Source organism: Bipolaris sorokiniana (genome assembly GCF_000338995.1).
Source record: "Bipolaris sorokiniana ND90Pr unplaced genomic scaffold COCSAscaffold_1, whole genome shotgun sequence".
Taxonomy (NCBI): domain Eukaryota; kingdom Fungi; phylum Ascomycota; class Dothideomycetes; order Pleosporales; family Pleosporaceae; genus Bipolaris; species Bipolaris sorokiniana.
The window spans coordinates 804,900-825,327 of record NW_006911895.1 but is presented as its reverse complement, the minus strand read 5'-3'; the positions used below and the strand labels follow the sequence as shown (position 1 = coordinate 825,327).

General features: G+C 49.7%; 10 protein-coding genes across 10 annotated transcripts; 1 reads left to right on the top strand and 9 right to left on the bottom strand.

Moving 5' to 3' along the window:
• Window positions 1–927: 927 nt before the first annotated feature.
• COCSADRAFT_31983 (uncharacterized protein) lies at window positions 928–1,772 on the bottom strand. Its single transcript, XM_007695978.1, has one exon. It carries the CDS (start codon window positions 1,679–1,681, stop codon window positions 1,316–1,318), a length of 366 nt encoding a protein of 121 aa, XP_007694168.1. The 5' UTR covers window positions 1,682–1,772; the 3' UTR covers window positions 928–1,315.
• A 3,371-nt stretch (window positions 1,773–5,143) lies between these two features.
• COCSADRAFT_130758 (uncharacterized protein) lies at window positions 5,144–6,163 on the bottom strand. The gene is made up of 2 exons (XM_007696437.1): window positions 5,941–6,163; window positions 5,144–5,886 (listed from the first exon to the last, which is right to left on the bottom strand). The coding sequence occupies exons 1-2, from the start codon at window positions 6,131–6,133 to the stop codon at window positions 5,282–5,284; spliced, it is 798 nt and encodes a 265-aa protein (XP_007694627.1). The 5' UTR covers window positions 6,134–6,163; the 3' UTR covers window positions 5,144–5,281.
• A 320-nt stretch (window positions 6,164–6,483) lies between these two features.
• On the bottom strand, window positions 6,484–9,178 carry COCSADRAFT_21474 (uncharacterized protein; the record flags this gene model as incomplete). The annotated part of the gene is made up of 10 exons (XM_007695870.1): window positions 6,484–6,563; window positions 6,603–6,831; window positions 6,961–7,241; window positions 7,595–7,707; window positions 7,945–8,097; window positions 8,156–8,217; window positions 8,467–8,513; window positions 8,596–8,800; window positions 9,003–9,085; window positions 9,163–9,178. 10 exons carry the CDS (start codon window positions 9,176–9,178, stop codon window positions 6,484–6,486), a joined length of 1,269 nt encoding a protein of 422 aa, XP_007694060.1.
• Window positions 9,179–10,861: 1,683 nt separating this feature from the next.
• On the top strand, window positions 10,862–11,277 carry COCSADRAFT_76498 (uncharacterized protein; the record flags this gene model as incomplete). The annotated part of the gene is made up of 2 exons (XM_007696436.1): window positions 10,862–11,087; window positions 11,168–11,277. 2 exons carry the CDS (start codon window positions 10,862–10,864, stop codon window positions 11,275–11,277), a joined length of 336 nt encoding a protein of 111 aa, XP_007694626.1.
• Window positions 11,278–11,449: 172 nt separating this feature from the next.
• On the bottom strand, window positions 11,450–12,358 carry COCSADRAFT_195078 (carbohydrate-binding module family 1 protein; the record flags this gene model as incomplete). Its single annotated transcript, XM_007696435.1, has 3 exons — window positions 11,450–12,119; window positions 12,172–12,235; window positions 12,283–12,358. 3 exons carry the CDS (start codon window positions 12,356–12,358, stop codon window positions 11,513–11,515), a joined length of 747 nt encoding a protein of 248 aa, XP_007694625.1. The 3' UTR covers window positions 11,450–11,512.
• A 389-nt stretch (window positions 12,359–12,747) lies between these two features.
• On the bottom strand, window positions 12,748–13,795 carry COCSADRAFT_31978 (uncharacterized protein). Its single transcript, XM_007695977.1, has one exon. It carries the CDS (start codon window positions 13,559–13,561, stop codon window positions 13,058–13,060), a length of 504 nt encoding a protein of 167 aa, XP_007694167.1. The 5' UTR covers window positions 13,562–13,795; the 3' UTR covers window positions 12,748–13,057.
• A 477-nt stretch (window positions 13,796–14,272) lies between these two features.
• COCSADRAFT_76557 (uncharacterized protein) lies at window positions 14,273–14,804 on the bottom strand (the record flags this gene model as incomplete). The annotated part of the gene is made up of 3 exons (XM_007696434.1): window positions 14,273–14,388; window positions 14,491–14,625; window positions 14,720–14,804. The coding sequence occupies 3 exons, from the start codon at window positions 14,802–14,804 to the stop codon at window positions 14,273–14,275; spliced, it is 336 nt and encodes a 111-aa protein (XP_007694624.1).
• A 777-nt stretch (window positions 14,805–15,581) lies between these two features.
• Window positions 15,582–15,948, bottom strand: COCSADRAFT_207762 (uncharacterized protein). Its single transcript, XM_007696433.1, has one exon. The coding sequence runs from the start codon at window positions 15,800–15,802 to the stop codon at window positions 15,596–15,598; it is 207 nt and encodes a 68-aa protein (XP_007694623.1). The 5' UTR covers window positions 15,803–15,948; the 3' UTR covers window positions 15,582–15,595.
• On the bottom strand, window positions 15,949–18,407 carry COCSADRAFT_207761 (uncharacterized protein). The gene is made up of 4 exons (XM_007696432.1): window positions 18,201–18,407; window positions 17,426–18,020; window positions 16,334–17,373; window positions 15,949–16,275 (listed from the first exon to the last, which is right to left on the bottom strand). The coding sequence occupies exons 2-4, from the start codon at window positions 17,964–17,966 to the stop codon at window positions 16,096–16,098; spliced, it is 1,761 nt and encodes a 586-aa protein (XP_007694622.1). The 5' UTR covers window positions 17,967–18,020; window positions 18,201–18,407; the 3' UTR covers window positions 15,949–16,095.
• A 356-nt stretch (window positions 18,408–18,763) lies between these two features.
• COCSADRAFT_130747 (uncharacterized protein) lies at window positions 18,764–20,364 on the bottom strand. The gene is made up of 2 exons (XM_007696431.1): window positions 19,856–20,364; window positions 18,764–19,805 (listed from the first exon to the last, which is right to left on the bottom strand). Exons 1-2 carry the CDS (start codon window positions 20,254–20,256, stop codon window positions 19,094–19,096), a joined length of 1,113 nt encoding a protein of 370 aa, XP_007694621.1. The 5' UTR covers window positions 20,257–20,364; the 3' UTR covers window positions 18,764–19,093.
• Between the last annotated feature and the right edge of the window lie 64 nt (window positions 20,365–20,428).

Here is a 20,428-nt window from a genome sequence, read left to right as displayed (position 1 = left end):
CCATCCGTAGGTCTCTCCCTTCCCTTCATCCACCCTTGTCTCTTCCATCCAATCGCTCGTCCGTCCAAGTGCGCAAAGGAATAAGACCCTGGACCCATTTCTTCCGTGCGTTCTCACATTGGCACCGCCCCCCTTGGCCAAGCACAGGAAGCAACTGCAGGACATGTGCCTGTCTGTACCCGATGCGATACCGAATGCCACGTATCGCTGGGGCCCTCTTAATGTCATTGTCATCCATTTCTGTTCCGCTGTCCGGCCGCGACAGCCATACATATGCATCGGTGGGTCTTCAAACCGCCGGTATACGGAGGACCCCAAGATCTTGCTAAACATAACCCGCATTGAGCAATACACAGTAAGGTCGAGCGAGCGGGAATTTAATCATGGGAAAGCGAAAGTCAGTTTAACGGGTGAATCCCGCTTACCACTGCCGCTATGAAAGTAAAAAAACGTCTCCCCAGCTTATCCCTTGCACACCAGCTCCCGCCACTTAAGCCACAGACAGACACTCGCAATCACATTCCCTTCTCCCTGTGTGCCAACATGTGACCGTCCAGACTAATCTGAGACTCTCACCTGAACGTTCTTTCTTTTTCCTTTCAGCTTACGCTACGGCAAACGCCTTTTTAATGCGCACACCAATAGCAACACCAGCGCCTAACCTTCTCACGGCAAATATACATGACTTGTGGTGCCCATATTGCATTCCACAGCCAAGTCACAGCCACCACGCCAAGCCCATGAGTAAGCTGGAGGGGGAAAAGGAACAAGAAGCAGGAAAGACGAAGAAGAAGGAAAAAAAACACGACGAGCGGTGAGCGTACCCGACGCTACCATCTTTTTCCTAATCCCCCCTCCCTTCCCTCCTACGATCCTCTCCTCTCCATCCACCAACAACAACAAATCAAACTCTGATAACCCCCTCCCCTCCCCTCCCCTTTCCCCTCCCTTCCCTTCTTCCCCCCACCCACTAGCCGCGCAACGTCACAGTAGCCCCATCCACATAATGCCTCCCTCAATGAAAACCCACTTTTGCCCTCGCAAACAAGAAAACTAAAAACGCTAGTGTACCGTATCTCGTGCATCGGAAAAGAGCCTAGCGACCGGCTTCGCCTTCCCCCCTTGCCCTTCCCCTCACCAAGAGAACAGAAAAAATGGATGCCACATAGGCGCGTGGTAAGTTGGTAGCTGAAAGAAATTTTTTCTTTCTACTGTTTGCTCTTTCTTTGCGGTATGCGAGTAGAGAGTGGGGAAAGGGTCTAGATGGTGCGGACCGTCCGTCTTGCGTTCCGCTTGCTCTTTAATTGCGCCAGAGCTACCAAAGCTGAGAATGCATTTTTTGAGTAAAGGCAGCGGAAGGACAAAGCAAAGCAAAAAAGAAATCGACAGCCTGTGCTAGAATTTTTTTGCTTTGCTTTGGTGGCTGCGCTGCGGGAAAGTGGGGAGGCGGGTGGGGTGGCTTTGCGTGTAAGTATATGCGGATTAGACTGGGTTTACTTAATTGAAGGGGAGGGGATGGTTGAATGTGGGGAGGGTCGCTGGGTTTCTGCCTGATGGTATGGAGGCAAGGGGTTGGGGGGAGACGGGGCGGGTGTCTTAGGGTTTCTTGGAGGTTCTTGGAGGTTGTCTTGGGGTTGTGCTGCGGAGAGAGCGAGGCTGGTACTTGGGGGGGAGGCGTCATGTTTGCGTAGGTTTGGAGGGTTGGCGGTGATGGTATTGAGGATTGTTGTGTTGGTTATTTTTTTTCTTGTTTTTTTTTCTGTTTATTTTTTTTTCTGTTGGAGAAGTGTTGGGCGGATACCCTTTGGCTGGATTGAGTGGATTTGTGACGTCGTTGGAGGAAGTTGGGTTTGTTGGATAGAGAGTGTGTGGTAGTCTTGCCGAGCTGGGGTCGATGCATATGGGGTAGGTACTTTTGTAAGTAGTCCTCTTCATGTATTGTTCGTATATGACGAGTCTGTTATTGATCCCCAGGCACAACGTAGTGTGGTGCGTCATTTGTGGCAGGTGAGATCGGTTCTACATACCATTCTGAACAAGACCTTCCCAGCCATTACGATCAAACTTTCCCATGTTTGTGTTTGAACTATGCAAATACAAGGTTCGTTGAGTATATCGTTTACCAAACCCAGACACATGCCACAAGGAGACGGAAACTCAGTCAAGAACTGTTATTCTCTAACTCACCATCAACTCAGTAATGATCTACAAGGTAATCACCATCTATACTTTCTTTCCATCCAGCATTGAAAAACCCCCGAAACCACAAAGGAAAGTTCAAAAAAAAAGACCAGAGCATCGTGTCCCGTTCCAACCCCCCCCCCCCCCCCAAGAACTCTCCCCATAGTTTTTTTCTGCGATCTGGAAAACCTTCACTGGCATGATAAGAGAACTGAGAGAAACAAAGTGAACAAAAGGCCTGCAACCAAACCAAACCCCCCTCCCCCGTTTGGGTAAGGATGATCGTTCGCCCAAATAAAAATCAAAGATAATAATAAGAATTTAGAAAGGATTCAAACTTCAACGGCTCTTACACTTAGACATGTCATGTCCGAACCGTGATCCTCCTCGCTTCACACTGCGCCAAGTCGCACGCAACCGAGCAAGGATTGCGTTCCGCCTCCTCCTCGGGCCTGCGGCAGCAAGCGGCGCCCTACTACTATCCGCAGCGGTGTCTGTGTTTACTGCCGGCGGCGGTGGTGGTGGTGGTGGTGGTGGTGGAGGAGGAGGAGGAGGAGGAGGAGGAGGAGGGCGAGCCCCCGCAGTAGTAGTTCCCGAGGCATGTCTCGAGGGTGGGGCCAAGTCTGGAGGACCCGGGTTCGGAGGCCAGATATCGGAAGCAGGGCCGGGATCGAGATACGGGACTCGGGAGAGCAAGCTGTTTAGGGGCGGGGGGAAGAGGGTCGAGCCGGTGCTACTACTGGATTCTTGGATGTCGTAGTATCCAGCTAGGGGGTTGTAGTATTGCGAGGAGCGATGCTGGCGAGCAGAGTATTCGCGTTCGAGAGAGCAGGCGAGGCTGGCGCTGTGGGTTGCGTTTGAGGGTGTGCGGCCGAGGGGTTCGCAGAGCCACCAGTCTATTACGTAGTCATCTTCTTCCTGCTGTGCATCGCGGAGGCTGTCGACGCGCGAGCGGTGCGAAGCGATGGAGGTTCGCCTGCTGGTTGGAGGCGCGGTGCTGACGCCGTTGACCTGGGGGCCTCGAGCATTATCAGCCATGCGGCCCCACGATGGGCGAGCGCTCCTACTAGAGAAATGGTCGTTCAAGCCATGGGCAAGCGTGTTTTTCTGAGGTACATGATGATTCCGGTGTATAGGTACTAAAGCAGTACTGTTAGTGTATTCACTTGAGGGTTCACTATCCATGTGATCCCGGGGGGTTACGGGAGCACCATTATAGTGAAGCCCATTAGAGACATGACCAGACATACCATTTCGAAGAACATGACCATCCACGTCTCCGGATGCGGCAAAGTCCCCATTGAATTCTCCATCCGAGGTGCCATCTTCCATGTGACCTTGCGTTGCGGGAGCGCCATTATAGTGAGGTTCGTCTGAGCCGTTGACAACCGCATCGTTTGGAGCCATGTGATTTTTCAAGTTATCTACATCGGGAGCATTCCTATTGATATAATCATACGAGATATCAGCAGGCCCGTCGCTTAGACCTCCTTGGATGTCGACCCGGTATAGGGAATCATCTCCATCCGATAATTGGTCCGAGTCATTATCGTTTCCACCAACCCTGTGATTTCCAGAGTTGTCACCATCGGGCGAGGAAGCGCCTCCTCTCAAGCCAACATATGAAGATGGTATTTTGAGATAATATCGTTTCAGAATGTCTTTTCGTCGGTTCGGCAACAGCCTATTGGTCTTCTCCCGTGCGTACTCGTTCAGTCCCAACTCTGGTGTTTGTTTGCAGTTCTTTATACAGTATTGTGCATAGACTCTCTGCACGCCCATGTTGTTGATCAGGGCATTGTAACTGCCCTTGCGCCCGCGGATCCTAATCTTATTGATATTCATGTGTCTATTAGGGCAATACCGTTTCAACGGATTTTCTCTGAGGTACTCCATTCAACGAGGTATCCACGCCTGCAGATCCTTTAACGCATGAGAGGGGGGAGGGGAGTACGTGGTAATCATTGGGCTTGAGAAAATGTCGACTACAATCGGTAGCCGATGCGAGAAATTGGGTCTGATAGGGGAGGGCTACAGCGAGGAGGGCCACAAGGAGAAAAGCCGCATGGTTTGAATGTAGAATTAAAATACATGTGCGGCGAAGATAAGATGGGAGAGACGGACAGGCGAAACATGGCGAATTTGTAGGTATCCGTATGCTGCGCTGAGTGACCCGTGTCCTTGTCGCAACCATAGTTCGTTATGCTGCTGCCTTTGTGGCAACCACAGTTGATCTAATTGTCACGCCCAATGGGCGTATGTCTATTGAGAAATTATTATGCATCACTAGACAATCCTTTTTAGGTTCGAAAGTGGGGCTTCGCTTACAGATATGTTACAACTACAACTCCAAGGTTTCAGTATAGGCTCTTCGTTCCAATCATTACTCTGACTGTGAAGTCATTTTTATACCCGGTTCTAGCAGGTTGGGGCGTGGCCCACCATTCGTTTCTAAGAAATGACAATCTGATACGCTAAAGGCGGATTGGAAATAGTAAATTCAACTCATACTGTATGATAGTAAATGAAGTCGAAATTGACTTTTGACGAACCTGAGAAATGGCCTAGAACATTTTGGGCCATCCGTCATTGGAGTTTTCTCAGATGTATTCCAACAGCGGGAGTGGTACAACAAAAACTGGTCCGAGACAATCAAAGAGCTGTCCAAGGTAAGATACGCTCTGTAATCTGCCCTCTGAGTCAGTCTTATTTCAACCGGCTGCGAATGTTTGTGACCTGCCTGTTTGACCTGAGAGTGCTGTCTGGCCAGGTTAGAGCGGAGAAGACCCTGTTTACGATCGCACTGCGAACAGACTACTTTTCTAGATGATCTTTTGCGATACGGTTTTGGCTATATGTGGTGTGAAGCAGACTCACTTTCCGACTCATCACATGTTTCGCCACATGATTGTTTGTGAACTGTCACTATAGCGATCTGTGGGCGGCAGGCGGATAACGATATCTGTGAAAGTAAATGTTGTTGGGATACCATGTCAGATAAAGAAATCATGTAGTGTATGAGGCGAAACAACATAAGGTTCTTCGTCCACATTGGCGATAGCAAGCAGAGATCAATTGCGCCTGCTTCTGCACACAGGAATCAAGGAGGTACTTCCTTCCCATCCCAGTCCCAACACTTTCCTCTTCCTTCAACTCCCACTTGCTTGGTGATATCGATAAGCCTTTCAGCAACCCATTCCCGCTCAAATAGCTTCTCCTTCTTTACGTTGGCCCAAAAGTCCTTGCTCAAACCGGTCTTGACGGTGCCTGGATGTAAAGCCACTGCCATTGCATTCTCTCCAGACGCAGTGCGAAGATGATTATCAAATGTTTTTACTATTTGATTGACACCTGCTTTAGATGCACGATAACTGTACCATCCTCCGAGACGGTTGTCACTGATGCTACCAACACGAGCTGACATGATAGCCATTGTAGCTATACTTGGTAACCCCTCCATCTCTTTTTGCTCTCTATCAATGGCGTGAGACTTTCTCGGCAAGAAGGATGAGAAATGTTTGAGCATCAGCATTGGACCCAAAGTGTTGGTTCGAAAAGTCAACAGCGCATCATCGGCATTGATCTGGGTAGGTGATTTCTCCGGAAAGAGTATTCCAGGTACTATCAACGCGAGCTGAAGCTGATTTGAGCTGCCACTGAACTGACTTTTGCATACCGCTGCTGTATCTGCGATTGTCTGTTCATCTTCACGGCCGTCAGTGGATGCTTCGGAATAATTTGGATGCAGTTTCTAGGTACCGAGAACATCTAGTTTTAGAACACTCAACCTTTTTTCGTCCACGTCAAGACCATCAAGGAGCTCTTCCTTGGTCTTGTCCAAGTCCTTCCGTGCTGTCGCAACGACCGGCGCATTTGTGGTTTGCAAGACCCTTCTCGCGAGCGCAAAGCCAATGCCTCGCGAGGCTGGTGATATCAGCGACCATGGCGGCATGGTTGTACGTATAATGGACAGGTAGCAGAGATGGCCATGATAAGAAGGGTGTTTGGCTGTTAGCAAGGCCTCTGAAAGGTGGACCACACACGATCTATGATGCCATACTTGACTTGTCGATCGGCTAGCCTGATTTAGGTAGTAAGCTAGCACAGGTAGCTGTCTTCAGCTTGCGATTTGATATGATCGTCACAACAGCACTTCCAGCTTGTGGAAGTCTTTGCTTTCTAACAAAAAATCAATCGGATACTATTCTTTATTTGGAGTATCGTCTGTATGTAGGCGTTAATTTAACATTAGAACGAAAAGCATACTACCGAAGTATACCTCGTCTACATTCACACCTCCAATCATTGCAACAGAGCTCTTAGGACCCAGTTCTCAATCTTCATAGCGCCCTCAATCTTCTTCACACCTTTGTATACCTCGCCTTCCAGCCGCTTCAATGTCTCGCGAGTATATCACATACTACCTGTCCGATCAAGTTGCTTGAGTATGAGCTTCTTCTGCTCATATGAGAGGTGTCCCGCATCACTTCTCCGCTGAAGAAGCTCACACAGTAGCTGAGTAATTTCCGACTGTACGTTCGACGCGTGCATTAGCGGAAACGAAAACTTGCCCTCGTCCAAATCTTGACAGAACCTCTTTTTCTCGGTATAGTCTTTGGAGCCAAGATTCTTGTAGTCACGGATCTGGTACTGTATCCCGATGAGGCTTACAAGATCTTCGACATCGGCGATTATGTGCTTGTCTGGCTCTTTGCTCGTCGAACAAGTGACAAGCAGTCACGTGAGCAGTCGAAGCAATCCTCCTGTCTTCTTCTTTACCACTTCCAGGTACTCGTTGTCTGACGGGCACAAGTTATTCTGTTTCCAGTAGAGGTCATACGATTGTCCGACATGCAATTCGTCTAGACCTTCGAGGACTATCTCGATTGCATCAGGTCCCAACTGCCGAGCTTCTTCCACCGCTCTTACCAACTCGTAGCATCCTGAGTTGATTGTCTGCGCAACACCGAAAACAGGGTGCGCTGCTGGGTCGCCTCTTCGAAGAGTGGACCCGTCTTCGACGTCATCGAGTATGAGCAATGCTGAGTGGAGGCGATTGTCTATTGATTTGATATGTGATACGGCTGGGGAAGTAACATTGAATCAGATGGCCAAGGCATTGATGAAGACATCTCGTACACCTCCAGAGGGTAGTGACTTGATTTAGTCAACTGGCGCTCTGACATGCCCAGAGTCCAAAGATACACTCTTTGGAGAATGAACGACTACCATCTGCTCGATTTCAGAGCTCGAGGAAACCGAGTCAAGTGACGAACGAGAGTCACTGCTGTCTGCTATCGACCCGGTTTCATCAGAGGTCCTAAGGAAAGTCTCAGATGAAGACTTTTGTGAACTGGCAATCCTCAGATGAGGATTTATGATGCTCGGTTGGTCTGGGTATTTTCAGCCTTACGAATAAATCGAGCCTCATAGTTGATGCCCAGGGCCTCGGGCATTGATCTTGCTGTCAGTTCATCTTCCAGACCAGCATTTGGATCGTATCTGGGTTCAGGATGGTATCGAGGGCTGTTCAAACTCCAAACCACATTCCCGCTGATCTGGCACTCTAGTGCCTACAGATGTCTGCTCAATTTCTGAGACATTTTCTCGTTTTCTCGTCGGTAATGCGCGCAGTTATTCAGAAATTTGTCTTCATTCTGCCATGTTACGTCCAGTATCATCTTTTTCGCAACATCCACGTCCACGTCGTTCCACTGCATATACAGCCAGACAGCGTTCGATAATGTTCCCACTTATCCTGACTCTGAGAACTCGAGGTATTCTCGGTCAAAAGAAAGGTAGTCGTCTGCTAGGGCTAGTGCTATGAAGCCTGGTTTGCGGATGGGTTCGAGCTGGGCGTCCTCTTCCTCGGTAAGTGTCACACCCATGCCGAGGAGTAACAAGGCCTCTATCACGCTATCGTTTCACCAGTATATACTTGGAGAAATTGCTGAAAACAGGTGAATATGCTTACGATGTTCCTGCATCAATGAGTCGGAAATCCAAGCACTCGTCCAGGGTGCCATATTGTTTTCTCTTTTCACGCAGAATGATAGCGATGGCTTCTTTGAATGTCCTCCTGACTCATTCCGCCCATACTTGGCCTACTGATGTAATTTCATTCATAATATTTCCTTGGATCTGAGCTCTTCCTAGCGTCGGATCTGTGCCCTTCTACTCTTGTCGCTCGGGATGATCAAAGTGATCGTGTTGACCGTCCTTCGAAACAAAAACCCCAAGTCAGTATATTGGAAGTTATGAAAAGATTTGCAGGCTCTAACATACCATACCTGGCTGTTCAAGCTCAATGACACTGTCATGCAGAAATATATCTATACAATAGTTAACAAACTGATATTGAACAGAGAACATCGCAAAGTTGCGATGCCATGCACAGAGAGGTGGGCTACATACACTCAAGCAAATAAGCAACTAGTCTCATACATTTAGGCTTTGTGGGCGGTAAAGCTAAAGCTGAGAAATTGCCATTGATGGGGTCCCCCAAACTGCTCAGTAGGCCCGACATACTTGATCCAATCCAATCTTGCTTCATGGGATCCTGCGCTGGCTTCAGCATCCCAGCTATGTCTTCGCAAAGTGTAGTTCCTGCAAAGGCTGTCTGTATTGTAGTTTGAGAGTGGTACAGTGAAGGAAATTGCGTCGTCTAGCTCTCGGCTCGAGATATGAGTTGACATTTTGTAAAGAAACGAGCTGGAGAGTGTGATCTGTAAGGCAATGCAGACATTCAGATGGGTTTGAATAGTCTTGTCGACTGTAGATATGATAGAGCGGTCTAGAAGTACGACTGTACCCCTGCTCACTTGACGTCCCTCATTGTGTTGCCTAACACCCTTGTGAGGGATGGTGCGTGTAAAGTTTCGATGTCTCCTTTCCAAAGTAATATCTAAAATAGATCAGGTAAGAATGCCCATAACATGCATGCAGCAATTTAAAGCCAGAATTCTAGAGACATACACATACCAAGCCTCATGTACATACAAGTCCCAGTTTATTTGTTGACAAAAGACAAGTGCTGGGCATTCAGTGTGAGCTGCTGCTATCATTGTCTACGCGCAAACCCTCCAGGATACTCCGAAACAACCATAATGTGCACTGGAGAATTCGCGGACTATTTGCGTCCGAAACACTCTACTAATACAACATGTACCAGAAGCTCGTGAACCAAAACTCAGTGGCGTACACCATTTCAGTCAGCCTCATTATTAGTCTCACCGGAAGGCGTTCCTTAGTCTCGCTTAAATACGAGAAGAACAAATGACATTCAAGCTCGAAGGTGTACTAGATACAACCTGGCAGTACTTTGAGTCTCTTTCGAACTCAAAGACAACTAATCTTGGACTGTAATTCGATCCAGCACCAAACACAGCAGCGGAAGAAGGCTAAGATGACAGACTGGCGAAGCAGCACACGCACCCTCCAACATACAGCATGCAGTTTATATCATAGCGCCTGCGAGATAACGGTGAGTTTGGCGAACCAAGTTCGAGGACAGGTTTGCTCTAGACATTCTGAAGCCAACATACTGAAGGTTGACAAGCCACAGACCAACGAGTTAAGCCTAAATTGATGAAAGTGTAAGGTGGGTCACCCATGCTGGAAATTGAGCAAAAAGTGTGTTTTATGTAGTCGCAAATAATAATCGCGCAGAAGAAATATAATCAACTCCCGTCTTTCTGGCTTTGTATCCTCAAGGAGCGTAGATGTCCATGAAAAAATAATAACCGATAATGTCACCCTATCAAAATGAAGAGTACCGCGTGTACTGACGCAGCCGAGTTTCCCACCGCGCATACAAAAGTACGCCATAAATGTAAAACTAGAGTCAGATTGGCTTATAAGAATGTCACTCGATGAAGCTGATGATCAATGCGCTGGCAACGACATTGCTCCCTGACAGGCGCTACACTGCTGGATCGACGCAGAACACGTGAAGCAAAAGCCTTTTTGCTTTTCGGAACTTCTAAAGAAAACAAAGACGCTAATAAAACGAGGAAGTGGATGCATCCAAACCAAAAGGGATAATTTTGCGATGTGCCAACCATAACTAGTACGCGTACACATTCAACCGCATCTTGGGAAGATGACCCAACTAGAACCGCCACCAACACTACCATTACGTCGAGAGAACTGCACTTGAACATCATTGGACAACTAAAATCTCTATTTCTCTTTTCTCTCCAATGGAAAATTGGTCAGCGAGTCTCACTACTGTCCTCGCAAAGCCTATTGGCCATATCACTGCTGATTCGGAGAACGCCTGTAAAGCAACTTTTGTATTATGTATAGGCTATGCTCACTTACCAATATACGTAGTACAAAACAGCCCGCCAAATTCGCAGAACCAAATGTTTTACAAAGTAAGCCCAACAGCAACAGACTGGGGGCTGTGCCGAACGTCAGCGCGAACAAGAACAAAAACATGTCAGCTTGGGCGGTCATGTTGAAGGACGAAAATTTCGTCCAACCATCATCACCAAGGGCAACAGTGACATAGAAGTTTCCGCCACGCTGGTCGCCTGGAGAAATCATGAAAGCAACATATAAAGAAAGAGCAAAAAGAACAAAGAACCAATTCCTCATTCTACTTGCAAATACCCACCCATTCTACAACCCCATCAACTTCTTCCTCAAAAAAAAGACACATCAATAGCTCCTCAAAATGCACTTCCAAACCTCTCTCTCCACCCTCCTCCTGCTCACCACCTCAACTCTAGCCTACGACTCCATCTCCTTCACCACCTGGAACTGCACAGACTGCAACCCCGTCCCCGGCACCTTCTGCTCCGTCAACACGCGCAGCCAGCTACGTCCCAACCTGTGCATCCCAATGTGGAACGGAAGCACGTACATTCGGACGTTTGATGCGACGATTCCGTCATGCCAAGGTGCCTAATCCATCCTTGTATTACGAATGCCGTGCTATGTGTGAGATTTTGAAAGGAAGAGGCTGATAAGGACGAAACAGTGAATCTTTACTTGGAAGATGACTGTACGGGTGCAGTGGAAGTGCATAAGGAGGATGGCGGGAGGTGCGAGACCAAGGGGCAGACGAATTCTTTTCAGATTACCTGTTAAGTGAGCGTGGCACCTCTTTTTCTGGCGAATGAGATTGAAAGCGGGGGAGCAAGTGGATATATGTAACAATTGTTGTGTGCGAAAACACCGATTCGAGTAACGGGAAGAGAACCGCTGTGTTGCTAGTTCAACACGTAGCATCTGCAGAACTCCTTTCGGTAACTTGATAAATACTTCTACATTGAAATATAATGAAAAAAGGGCGTCTCTAATCCATCTCTTCCATATCTCAGACCTACGCATTAGCCGTCTTATCATTATAGTAATGAATCGTCTGATCCGCACACCCGCTTGGCGTCTGATACAAGTAATTCCCTAGATTAATATACAACTTCTGCCCCGTACACACATACCACGCGCTCTTGTTCGGACGTGTGACGCCTGTGCTGCTCCACTGCAGGTCGTCGCCGCCCCACGCAAACGTGCCGTACGTGTTCTTGGTCTCGGAAAAGGTGACGGCAAGGGACATGTTGTTGATGGTGCGCTCGGGGGACACGTTGGCGTAGAGTAGCTTGACAGGGGCGCCGGGCGCGGACACGAGTTGCACGAGTTGGCCTGAAACGACTTGGAGTTGGCCGGCGGTGGTGTAGTCGCCGAGGAGGGCTGGGCCGGTGGAGTAGAGCGGGTTGGTTTGGATGTACTTGTGGAAGTTGGGCGCGGCGACGGCGCGGATCCAGTAGTAGCCCGTTTGGAGGATTTTGCCGGGTCCAGTACCACCTGGGACGCTGCTGGCGGCTGGTTCGCTCGGAGTTGAGCTGCTTGGAGCTGATGGGGTAGGTGTGGGTGTGGGTTCTGGGTTGGGTGCTGGTGCTGCTCCGGGCTGGCACTGGGAGTAGTATTCACTGGATACGGTTAGGGATTGCTAGCAGATCTTTCTGTAAATAGATGTTGTACTTTATCTTGACACATCCAGAACCAGAATTGCATGTTGTTTGACCACTCCAACCAATGCCACCGCCTGCGCTGAAGTTAGCCCATGTACCAGAATGGATATACATCACGTACATTGCTGCCAGTCACCGACAGCGGCAGACGTGGTACCGGCTAGTAAAGCCAGAAAAGCGGTTGTTGTGTAATGCATCCTGGGCCCTTCAATCACAAGTTAATAGTAATCTAGAGAAACACAAGATATTCCTTGTCCGGCAGCTATGAACCACATTGTAGGAACCAACCATGATATTTATACTACAGTAAGTTTCATCTGGCTCAAAAGAGCACCATGTGATGTCAACTAACAGCGTCCGTACCCTTTAAACATCGGACCGTGGTCGCCGCGTAAAGTGGATAAAGTACCCCCCCATGTCCGCAAGACAAGGCTGGAAGCCGAGAAAAAGACTGGGGCAGCAATATGCTTACGCAGGCTTAAATTGCTTGATTAAAAACAATTAAACTTTACTGGCGCATCTTCCGGATCTGGCAATGGCGAATGATGCAGAGAAGGATCCAAGCGAATTTTCCAAAACCGGGTACAATTTAGGTGATTCAAGTTAGCATCCTGGAATCGTATCTGGATGTCACCGAAATTAGAGTGTAGCCTTGCGACCAGGTGCGCGGGTACGGGCGACTACCATCGAGCAGGCCTCTGGTACCGGCCCAGAGAGATGGGCAAGTTTCTCTGACATGGTCGTCGAGTCTAACGCTTCCGTCTGATCTATGTCGCCCCCACGTGACATGCGCATTCGACGTGGATGTATGTTTCGTCCTGTCGCGCTGCGTTTTGGATGTTTGGCGATATCTACAGTTACTCGCAAAGCCCAGCAACTAGCATCTTAGAATCGCATCATGACACCTCAGCAACCCCAGTAATCGGTTCCGGCCTCGCAGAAAAAACAACCCTATACCTCACCACCTCTACAATCTCCAGTTCCCCCTCTTTTCCCCCCTCACCCTCGCCCTCTATACCCCCCATATCCACATCCTCTCCACCATCCTCTCCACCATCCTCTCCACCATCCTCACCAATCCTCTTACGCAGCACAGCAATCGGATTCGCCAACTTTTTACATTCGCCCGTCATCCGTTGGCCCTTGCCAATATACATGTACACGCGCTTCATCCATTTGGTATCGCTCGGGTCGTTGGTGTCTGGGTTATAGTGCGGAAACACGAGTTTGCCGATTTGAGTTGAGGGTTCAGAGTCAGTGATGGGTGCTGGGAAGTGGATTGTGCCTTGGATTTCGAGGAGGGCTAGGCCGGAGGGTGTGTGGAGGATATGGGGGAGTGGGTTTTCGGTGGGAAGTGGGGTTGGTGGAGAGGGAGCGATGCGTATAGGTATTGACGGCATTGTGTTGCATTTGTGTAGTAGGTGTATTTAACAATTCGTGTGAAGTGGTTGTGTTTGTGAAGCGGCGATGGGAGGAATCTTGGGGATACTTTGCAGACGCGACGCGACAAAGCTTTGGTGGGGCAGTTGGATGTGGGGGTTTCATAGCCTCACTACATACAACTTTGCCCTGTCTTGTTGCCATGTGTTGATCATGATCAAGCGAGATTCAAGGAAATAAAATTCCAAGAGCACAATTAAGATGAAGAATATTTATCAAGATAGAAACAGCCATGAGAACTTTCTTTCTTGTTCGCCTTTTTCTTCTCCCCTTTACCACTACAAGCAACTCTCTATTCTATACGCACTACTCAACATCTCCATCATACCTGGTTACATCATAACACATCTTTTATACCAACCCATGAAGTACCTCGCATGGAATACGTCACCAAGATCACAGTCACAGCCAAAACCACAATACCAAAGCGATGCCTACATTCCTCCAGTCCCGCCTCCCACCTCCACACCGTCCATGTGTTGAACATGAACAAAGCGCAAAGCCAGAAGACTACAGACCAGACTAAATAGCATCTATATTAATCCTGCAAGGTAGTAAAGACTGTCCCATCCGATTTCCTTATTGCCCCTTATTGCTGTCGCCAGCCCCCCCCCATCTACGCCGTCTAGATACTCGACCGCTGTATTAAGTGTCTAAAGGTAAAAGGTTGCTTAAAAGCAAACAGCCTTGTACGAGAGCTTGGTCGAAACATTAACGCAGCCGCTGGGCACAGTGGTGATGATGTCAGTTGGGGTGCCGGAGCAGTCGCTTGCAGCGAAGAACTGGACTGTTTTGTTTTCCAATCACGTTAGCTCAATTCCATTATCTCTCATCCGCATCTCTTTGTGTTTCCATCAGAAGAAGGAAAGGGAAAGAGAGATTAACGTACGCTGGCAGTTCGCCCTCGTCTTCTCCAAGAAGAAGACCTTTGCGCTCTGTAGAGGCAAGAAGTTGCACACGTTGCTGTGAATTTTTTGCTGCTGATCAGCTTGGGGCTGACAGCTTGGGTTGGCGTATGCCTCGACTGTTTCGTAGTATCAGTACACTTGCTTCAACCCTCTCAAAGCCACTCAAGGAGGCAAACAAGAAAGGAGGGAAAAGGGAAGAGAAGGACGAACAAGACGCAACATTCTCCAACTCAATCTGCGCAGAGGCAGATGAAGCCATGAGGGCGAGAGCAGCGATAGTGGTAGAGAAAAGCATTTTTGCGGGTTGGAATTGGTATCGAATTTGATTCGGTGACTCAGGTTTTTGGAATGAGATTTGCGTCTGTAGTGCTTCCATTTTCTCCATCGCCGTCTCTCCCTTTTATATTCCAATCTCTACACCCAAAATATTCCAATTCGCCTTCCCTCAGCTTGTTTGCCTCCAGATCACCGTCTCCCTCGGACATCGGCCTGTCAACAGACACTCCCAACAGTGGCGTCCTGGCGGTGAATAGCAACACGGACTCCCCACGTTCCTCATCACAGCAGCAAAAATCTGATGGGCTTGTAAAAATCAGTTGGTCACATCTCCAACGAGCCAGTGTCGGTTCGTCGCGGAATAGCACTCGTGTTGGTGTGGTGCGTGGGGAAGTCATTTTTTGCGAATCGCCTGACGGGCTTGTGGCTTTGAACTTGTAAGCGGAGCTTTTAACCAACCAGGTTACTGGGAGAAGCACCCTTGAATATGCTGGCCTAAGCTTATGACGACGTGGAAAATAGTCCATGGATGCGAGCGTCGTCAGTGTTGGTCACAAGCGGCGAGGCCGACCACCCGGTCCGTGGTTGCTATACTCCGGCCTGCAGGTGAAAGTTGCCGAATGAGGAGAGTGGGAAGACGCCGTGTTTGCTGAGAGGCGTTTCCCGTAAGCCAAGCCCTCAGTTGCGATGACTGCGTGGTGGGATCTGTAGTATGCGCGGAAGGCGTGAGTGAATTGATGGGAATCTTGCCTTGTAGGTGTTTATCATGGATGGGTGGCTGATAAGATTGAGTCTCGCGGATACTCAGCGTTACAGTAACTCATAATCACGACCTATTGAAGATGCAATCTGATATGAGAGGTCCTGTTTGAGCATCAAGAAACACGGACGCACAGTTCCTGCGCGGAGTCGACCCGCATTTACTAGCGAGGGCGTAATACGCTGTAGCCTAGTAAGAAATCGTGCATATATGACATGCCATGTTGGGGTAGTATCTGACATAGGGCGTACTTGCATGCACCAATGAGACGGGAATGCCCGGCTGACGGATCTGGCTTAAAGGCTAATGCAAAAGATTGTTGAATTATATCCTGAAGGGAGAGAATGTGAACAGGTGCTCACACTCAATCTCACCTAGATTTAACGTAGAGACCTTGCACCCACATTTCCCTTCTAGTCTTTCCCAGCCCCATAGTCATCTCAGTCGTAACTTTTCAGTAATGTGTCATGTCGCGTAAAAGAAACAGCCGCCCTGATGGTCAGTGGCCTACTGACAACCACAAAGATATTTACCCCTGTGCCAGCACCATCTAGTTGAAGTCATTCATATTGTGTAGGCTGATATCTTGACTGCTGGTAACGCGCCGCTCTTCGCCGTTGCTGTTGGTCAAGCCGTCAGGCCTAGAATCATTATTGCCAGTGACCGGCTGCCCATCGGGTGATTCAGCGCCACCTTCTGCCGGGATGACATTTCCATGTTGGTCAACTTCCTGTAATACTCGTTAGTCACACCCAATACTTTGGGTTAAGAGTTGAGTTGGAACTTACGACACCCTTGGCAGCCATGCGCACCTGCTGCGGATTTGCTGTGCCGTGGACAACCGCCTCGCGTGCTTTCTCCATGACCTTTTGTTTTCGGCTCTCTCCTCGCACCTGTTCGAGATGCTCAAAGTAGCCATCGTCCACAGGTGTGACGTACTTGCCACAGAAAACACCCACCTCGAATTTTTGGGTTTCGGGATCGCGTGGCGAAAGGCGCGCGCATGCACTTTCCAAATCCTCGAGCTTTTGGTAGACGACATCGTCAGCACCAATGTGCTTAGCAATAGCTGCTGAGTCACGGTGATGGGCAATAAGCTCCGAGGATGAGGCCAAATCAATACCGTAGATGTGAGCGTTGGTGATGGGCGGTGCACATGACGTGAAGTATACCTTCTTCGCTCCAGCTTCGCGCGCCATCAGTACAATCTCACGTGAAGTTGTACCGCGGACAATCGAGTCGTCGACAAGCAAGACATTCTTGCCGTCAAACTTCTTCTTCATTGGGTTGAGTTTCGCCCGGACGCCCTTTTGTCGTAGTTTTTGCGATGGCATGATGAATGTGCGGAAGATGTAGCGGTTCTTGACAAAGCCTTGTACATAGGGCTTCTCGAGAGCTTCAGCGACACAGAGAGCTGATGTGATAGAAGTCTCTGGAATTGGCATAACGACATCAATCTCGGCCATCTTTTCAGGACCCAGCTGCTTCTTGATCGTCTCGGCGAGCGTAAAGCCCATGTTACGTCGGCTTTCATCCACATCGATACCATCAATGACTGAGTCTGGTCGAGCAAAGTAAACGTATTCGAAGATATCCGGGGTATACGCTTCTTGCTTAGCGACCTGTCGGAAGACCGGCTCTTTGCCCTTCTCGATGATGACAGCCTGGCCGGGCAGAATGTCTTGAAAGTCCTTGTAGCCACACTGGACCAGCGCGACACTTTCAGAGGCCATCATGTAGTCCATACCGTGGCCGTCTTGCGAGCGCCGGGACCCAAGGACCATGGGACGAATACCATATGGATCGCGGAACCCAATAAGACCAAATCCTAGAGATAATCAGCATGTTTGATGCGCTCATTTCAAATTTCGTCTACATACCAGCAAGCATAGCTGTACACGCCCATCCGCCGGTGCAGAGCTTGTACATCCTCTCAAGCGCAGCAAAGCAGTCATCGGCGTTGATACGTGCCTTGCCAGTCTCGTTGAGCTCATCAGCGAAAATATTCAGCATGAGCTCACTGTCGCTCTCCGTGTTGATGTGCCTGTGGGCCTCGTGGTCGAGTCGCTGGCGCAGCGCGGGGGCGTTGATGAGGTTACCATTATGAGTCATGCAGATACCGTACGGGCTGTTGACGTAAAAGGGCTGGGCCTCAGAGTTTGCGCTGCTGCCAGCTGTGGGGTATCGCAAATGGCCAAGACCCATGAAGCCGGGGAGATCGGAAACACGAGCACCATCCTGGAAGACCTTGGAGGCCATGCCATTGCCCTTGCACTGGTGGAAACGACCGCCGGCACTGCAGCTGACTATACCAGCAGCGTCTTGTCCACGGTGTTGGAGGAGGTAGAGGGCATCGTGAACCTCTACCGAAGCGGATTGCGACTTGGGGTCGCCGTGGATAACGGCAATGATACCGCACATTTTGACGTGGTATTGAGTCTAAGGATGTCCGAGGTATGTACCTGTAGTTTTGTACTAGGACGCGTCAGTTGCGCTGTTTCTTCGGGTAAAGCGGAAGAAAAAGTGAAGGCGGGGTTTGTCTCTCAGCAAGTCCTGGTGCGCTCATGGGTGATCGCAAGTCTAACATCTTTTATAATAATGACGAGATCATCATAGTGACAGGTATGGGATGGAGGAAATATTGCAACAACATACCCTGGATATCCTCGTACACGACTGTGCAGAAACTCGGTTCGCAAGTGGCCTCTCCGAAAGCGAAATATAATAATACGGATTGGCTCCTGTCGAGAAAACGCGTCTCACGAAGTCACGATGTATAGAAAGAACCTTGGACTCTGGCAGCTGAATGGTCAATGGGGCCGTTTTCGTCGTCTGCGAGGTATCGTCGCGGGTCTCTGGTCCCGTTTGGTGCTGATGATGGCGTGCGAGCTCATGGTTATTGGAAAGTAAGAGCGCTCTAGTGGGGAAAGGGCAGCATGATAAACAATTTTTTCTCGCACTTGCACTTGCACTTCCGCACTTTCGGCCTTGGCGGCAACCACATGCCCAGAACCCCACACTGCGACTGAACTGCACCACGACGTACAAGACTGCGGAGAGACAGTACGTGCTGGCCGGGGAAACACATGTTATAGCACATGTGCACATTTGGCGAAACATGTGCTACTTTCCTATTGTTTTCCCTCTTTCGTTTGACGGTAGCCTTTGGAAAAAGATTTTCTTAGGGCATAGACTGCCGCGTCCAGTCATCTGAGCCGCAAACGGTTTAACATGGCATTCCGCGGCGGACCCAGTACAGGCAGCACGTGACATTTTACATGAAGGGTGTTCGCAATCCAGCCACATCTATATGTGCACCATGTCTTTGACTGGACTCAGGGGCATATTCAATAGCACCTCAAGTTCAACGCTTAGAAAGCGTAAAGCAAGCACAAAGAATACATAGAGGCACCGGTCTAGTACGTTGTTCTCGAATCAAACAACAATTACTGGAAGGTCAAGGAAAGTTCGCTCGGATGCGATGATAACATAAATAGAAGAGGCTTTGCGAGAACAATGAGTTTTGTTAAATTGTAGTAACGACTGTACTAAGTCGCTGATTTTTCCGAGGCGTCGGGCCTATCGGGCTCGTAATTTGTCTCACCCAGTGACTGTGATGGCCCAGACACTGAAACAGCAGCTGGCGTAGCAGTACTTGGTCCCCGAGAGGCTGCAGCGTTCAGCCTCTGGTTCAATGCTTCGAGAGCCAATGCTCTCCTCCTCTCTGCCTCGGCGCGTGTCGCCCCGCCACGGCCGCCGCGGCTGTTGGGGTTCATGATGCTAGGGAGACCACCTTCGGCACGAGCGGTGGCCTGTTCGTTGCCCGCATCAATATCCCGATCGGAGAAAGGTGTGCAGACCTGGAGAGAGACCAATGTGTTGTACACGCCGTCTGCAAAAGCGCCGAGGGGCGTTTGTATTGGCTCTGGGAAGAAATGCGCAAAGCTAAAAGTGTCGGAGGCATCTCCACGAATGAAGGAACCTTCGCCCGTGGCAGCGGAAGAGAGTGACGGACTGATGCGATAGAAGCGTAGGTAGATCCAGGCTGTCATGAAGCCAAAATATGCGAGATACATGGCCGTCTCTGTGCCGATTATTATGCCAGAGAGGGTGTTTGTGAGCAGGAAGATAGCGGGGAAGTGCTTGACACGCATGCGGATAAGGCCTTTGGCAATGGCTACCGTGTGTTCGGGAACGAGCTGCTTGAAAGAGACGAGGAAGCCGGCCTGGATGGCAATGCCGCCTGAGATTGTGGTTTTCCTGGGCCGGGTCAATGCAAGGTCTGTTGAGAAGACAAGATGGAAGCATACATGAGAAAGCCCTTGCGCATAAGGAGATAGCCAAGGACGTAGAGCAGATAGGTTAGGAGATTCGGTATGACGGCGACAAACAGCATGAACTTGGTGAACTCATGCGACCCCCATGCCCTCTCGAGGTAGCGACCGCCATACAAGACAGTCAGGCCGGTGGTGATGAGACCGAGGAGGTTCTGCTCGACGACGGTTGCGAGGGCGAATACCCAGGGATACCACGGCACAGAGAGACGGGGCACAATGGTCAGCCATGGCACTCCGTTACCCACTCCGATGATGGGTTTCTCGACCTTTTCAACCCAATTGGCGTTGGGGCGCAGGCCAAAGTTGAGCAGGGTGAGTAGGACGAGGGCAGCGAGGATGCCACGGGTAAGGGGCGGGAGGTTAATGCGGGCCATGGCGGCGGCAGCTGCTGCAGCGGCGGCGGCGCGTTGTCGAGGGGGAGCAGTGTGGGCGTGGTGGTGGTGAAGATGTGACGGTGTGGCGGTGGTGGTGTTGGTGGTGGTGACAGTCAAGCTGGGCGGTGCTGCAGTGCCGGGCAGGGATGCGCGGTTGTGTGGGGGGACTGGA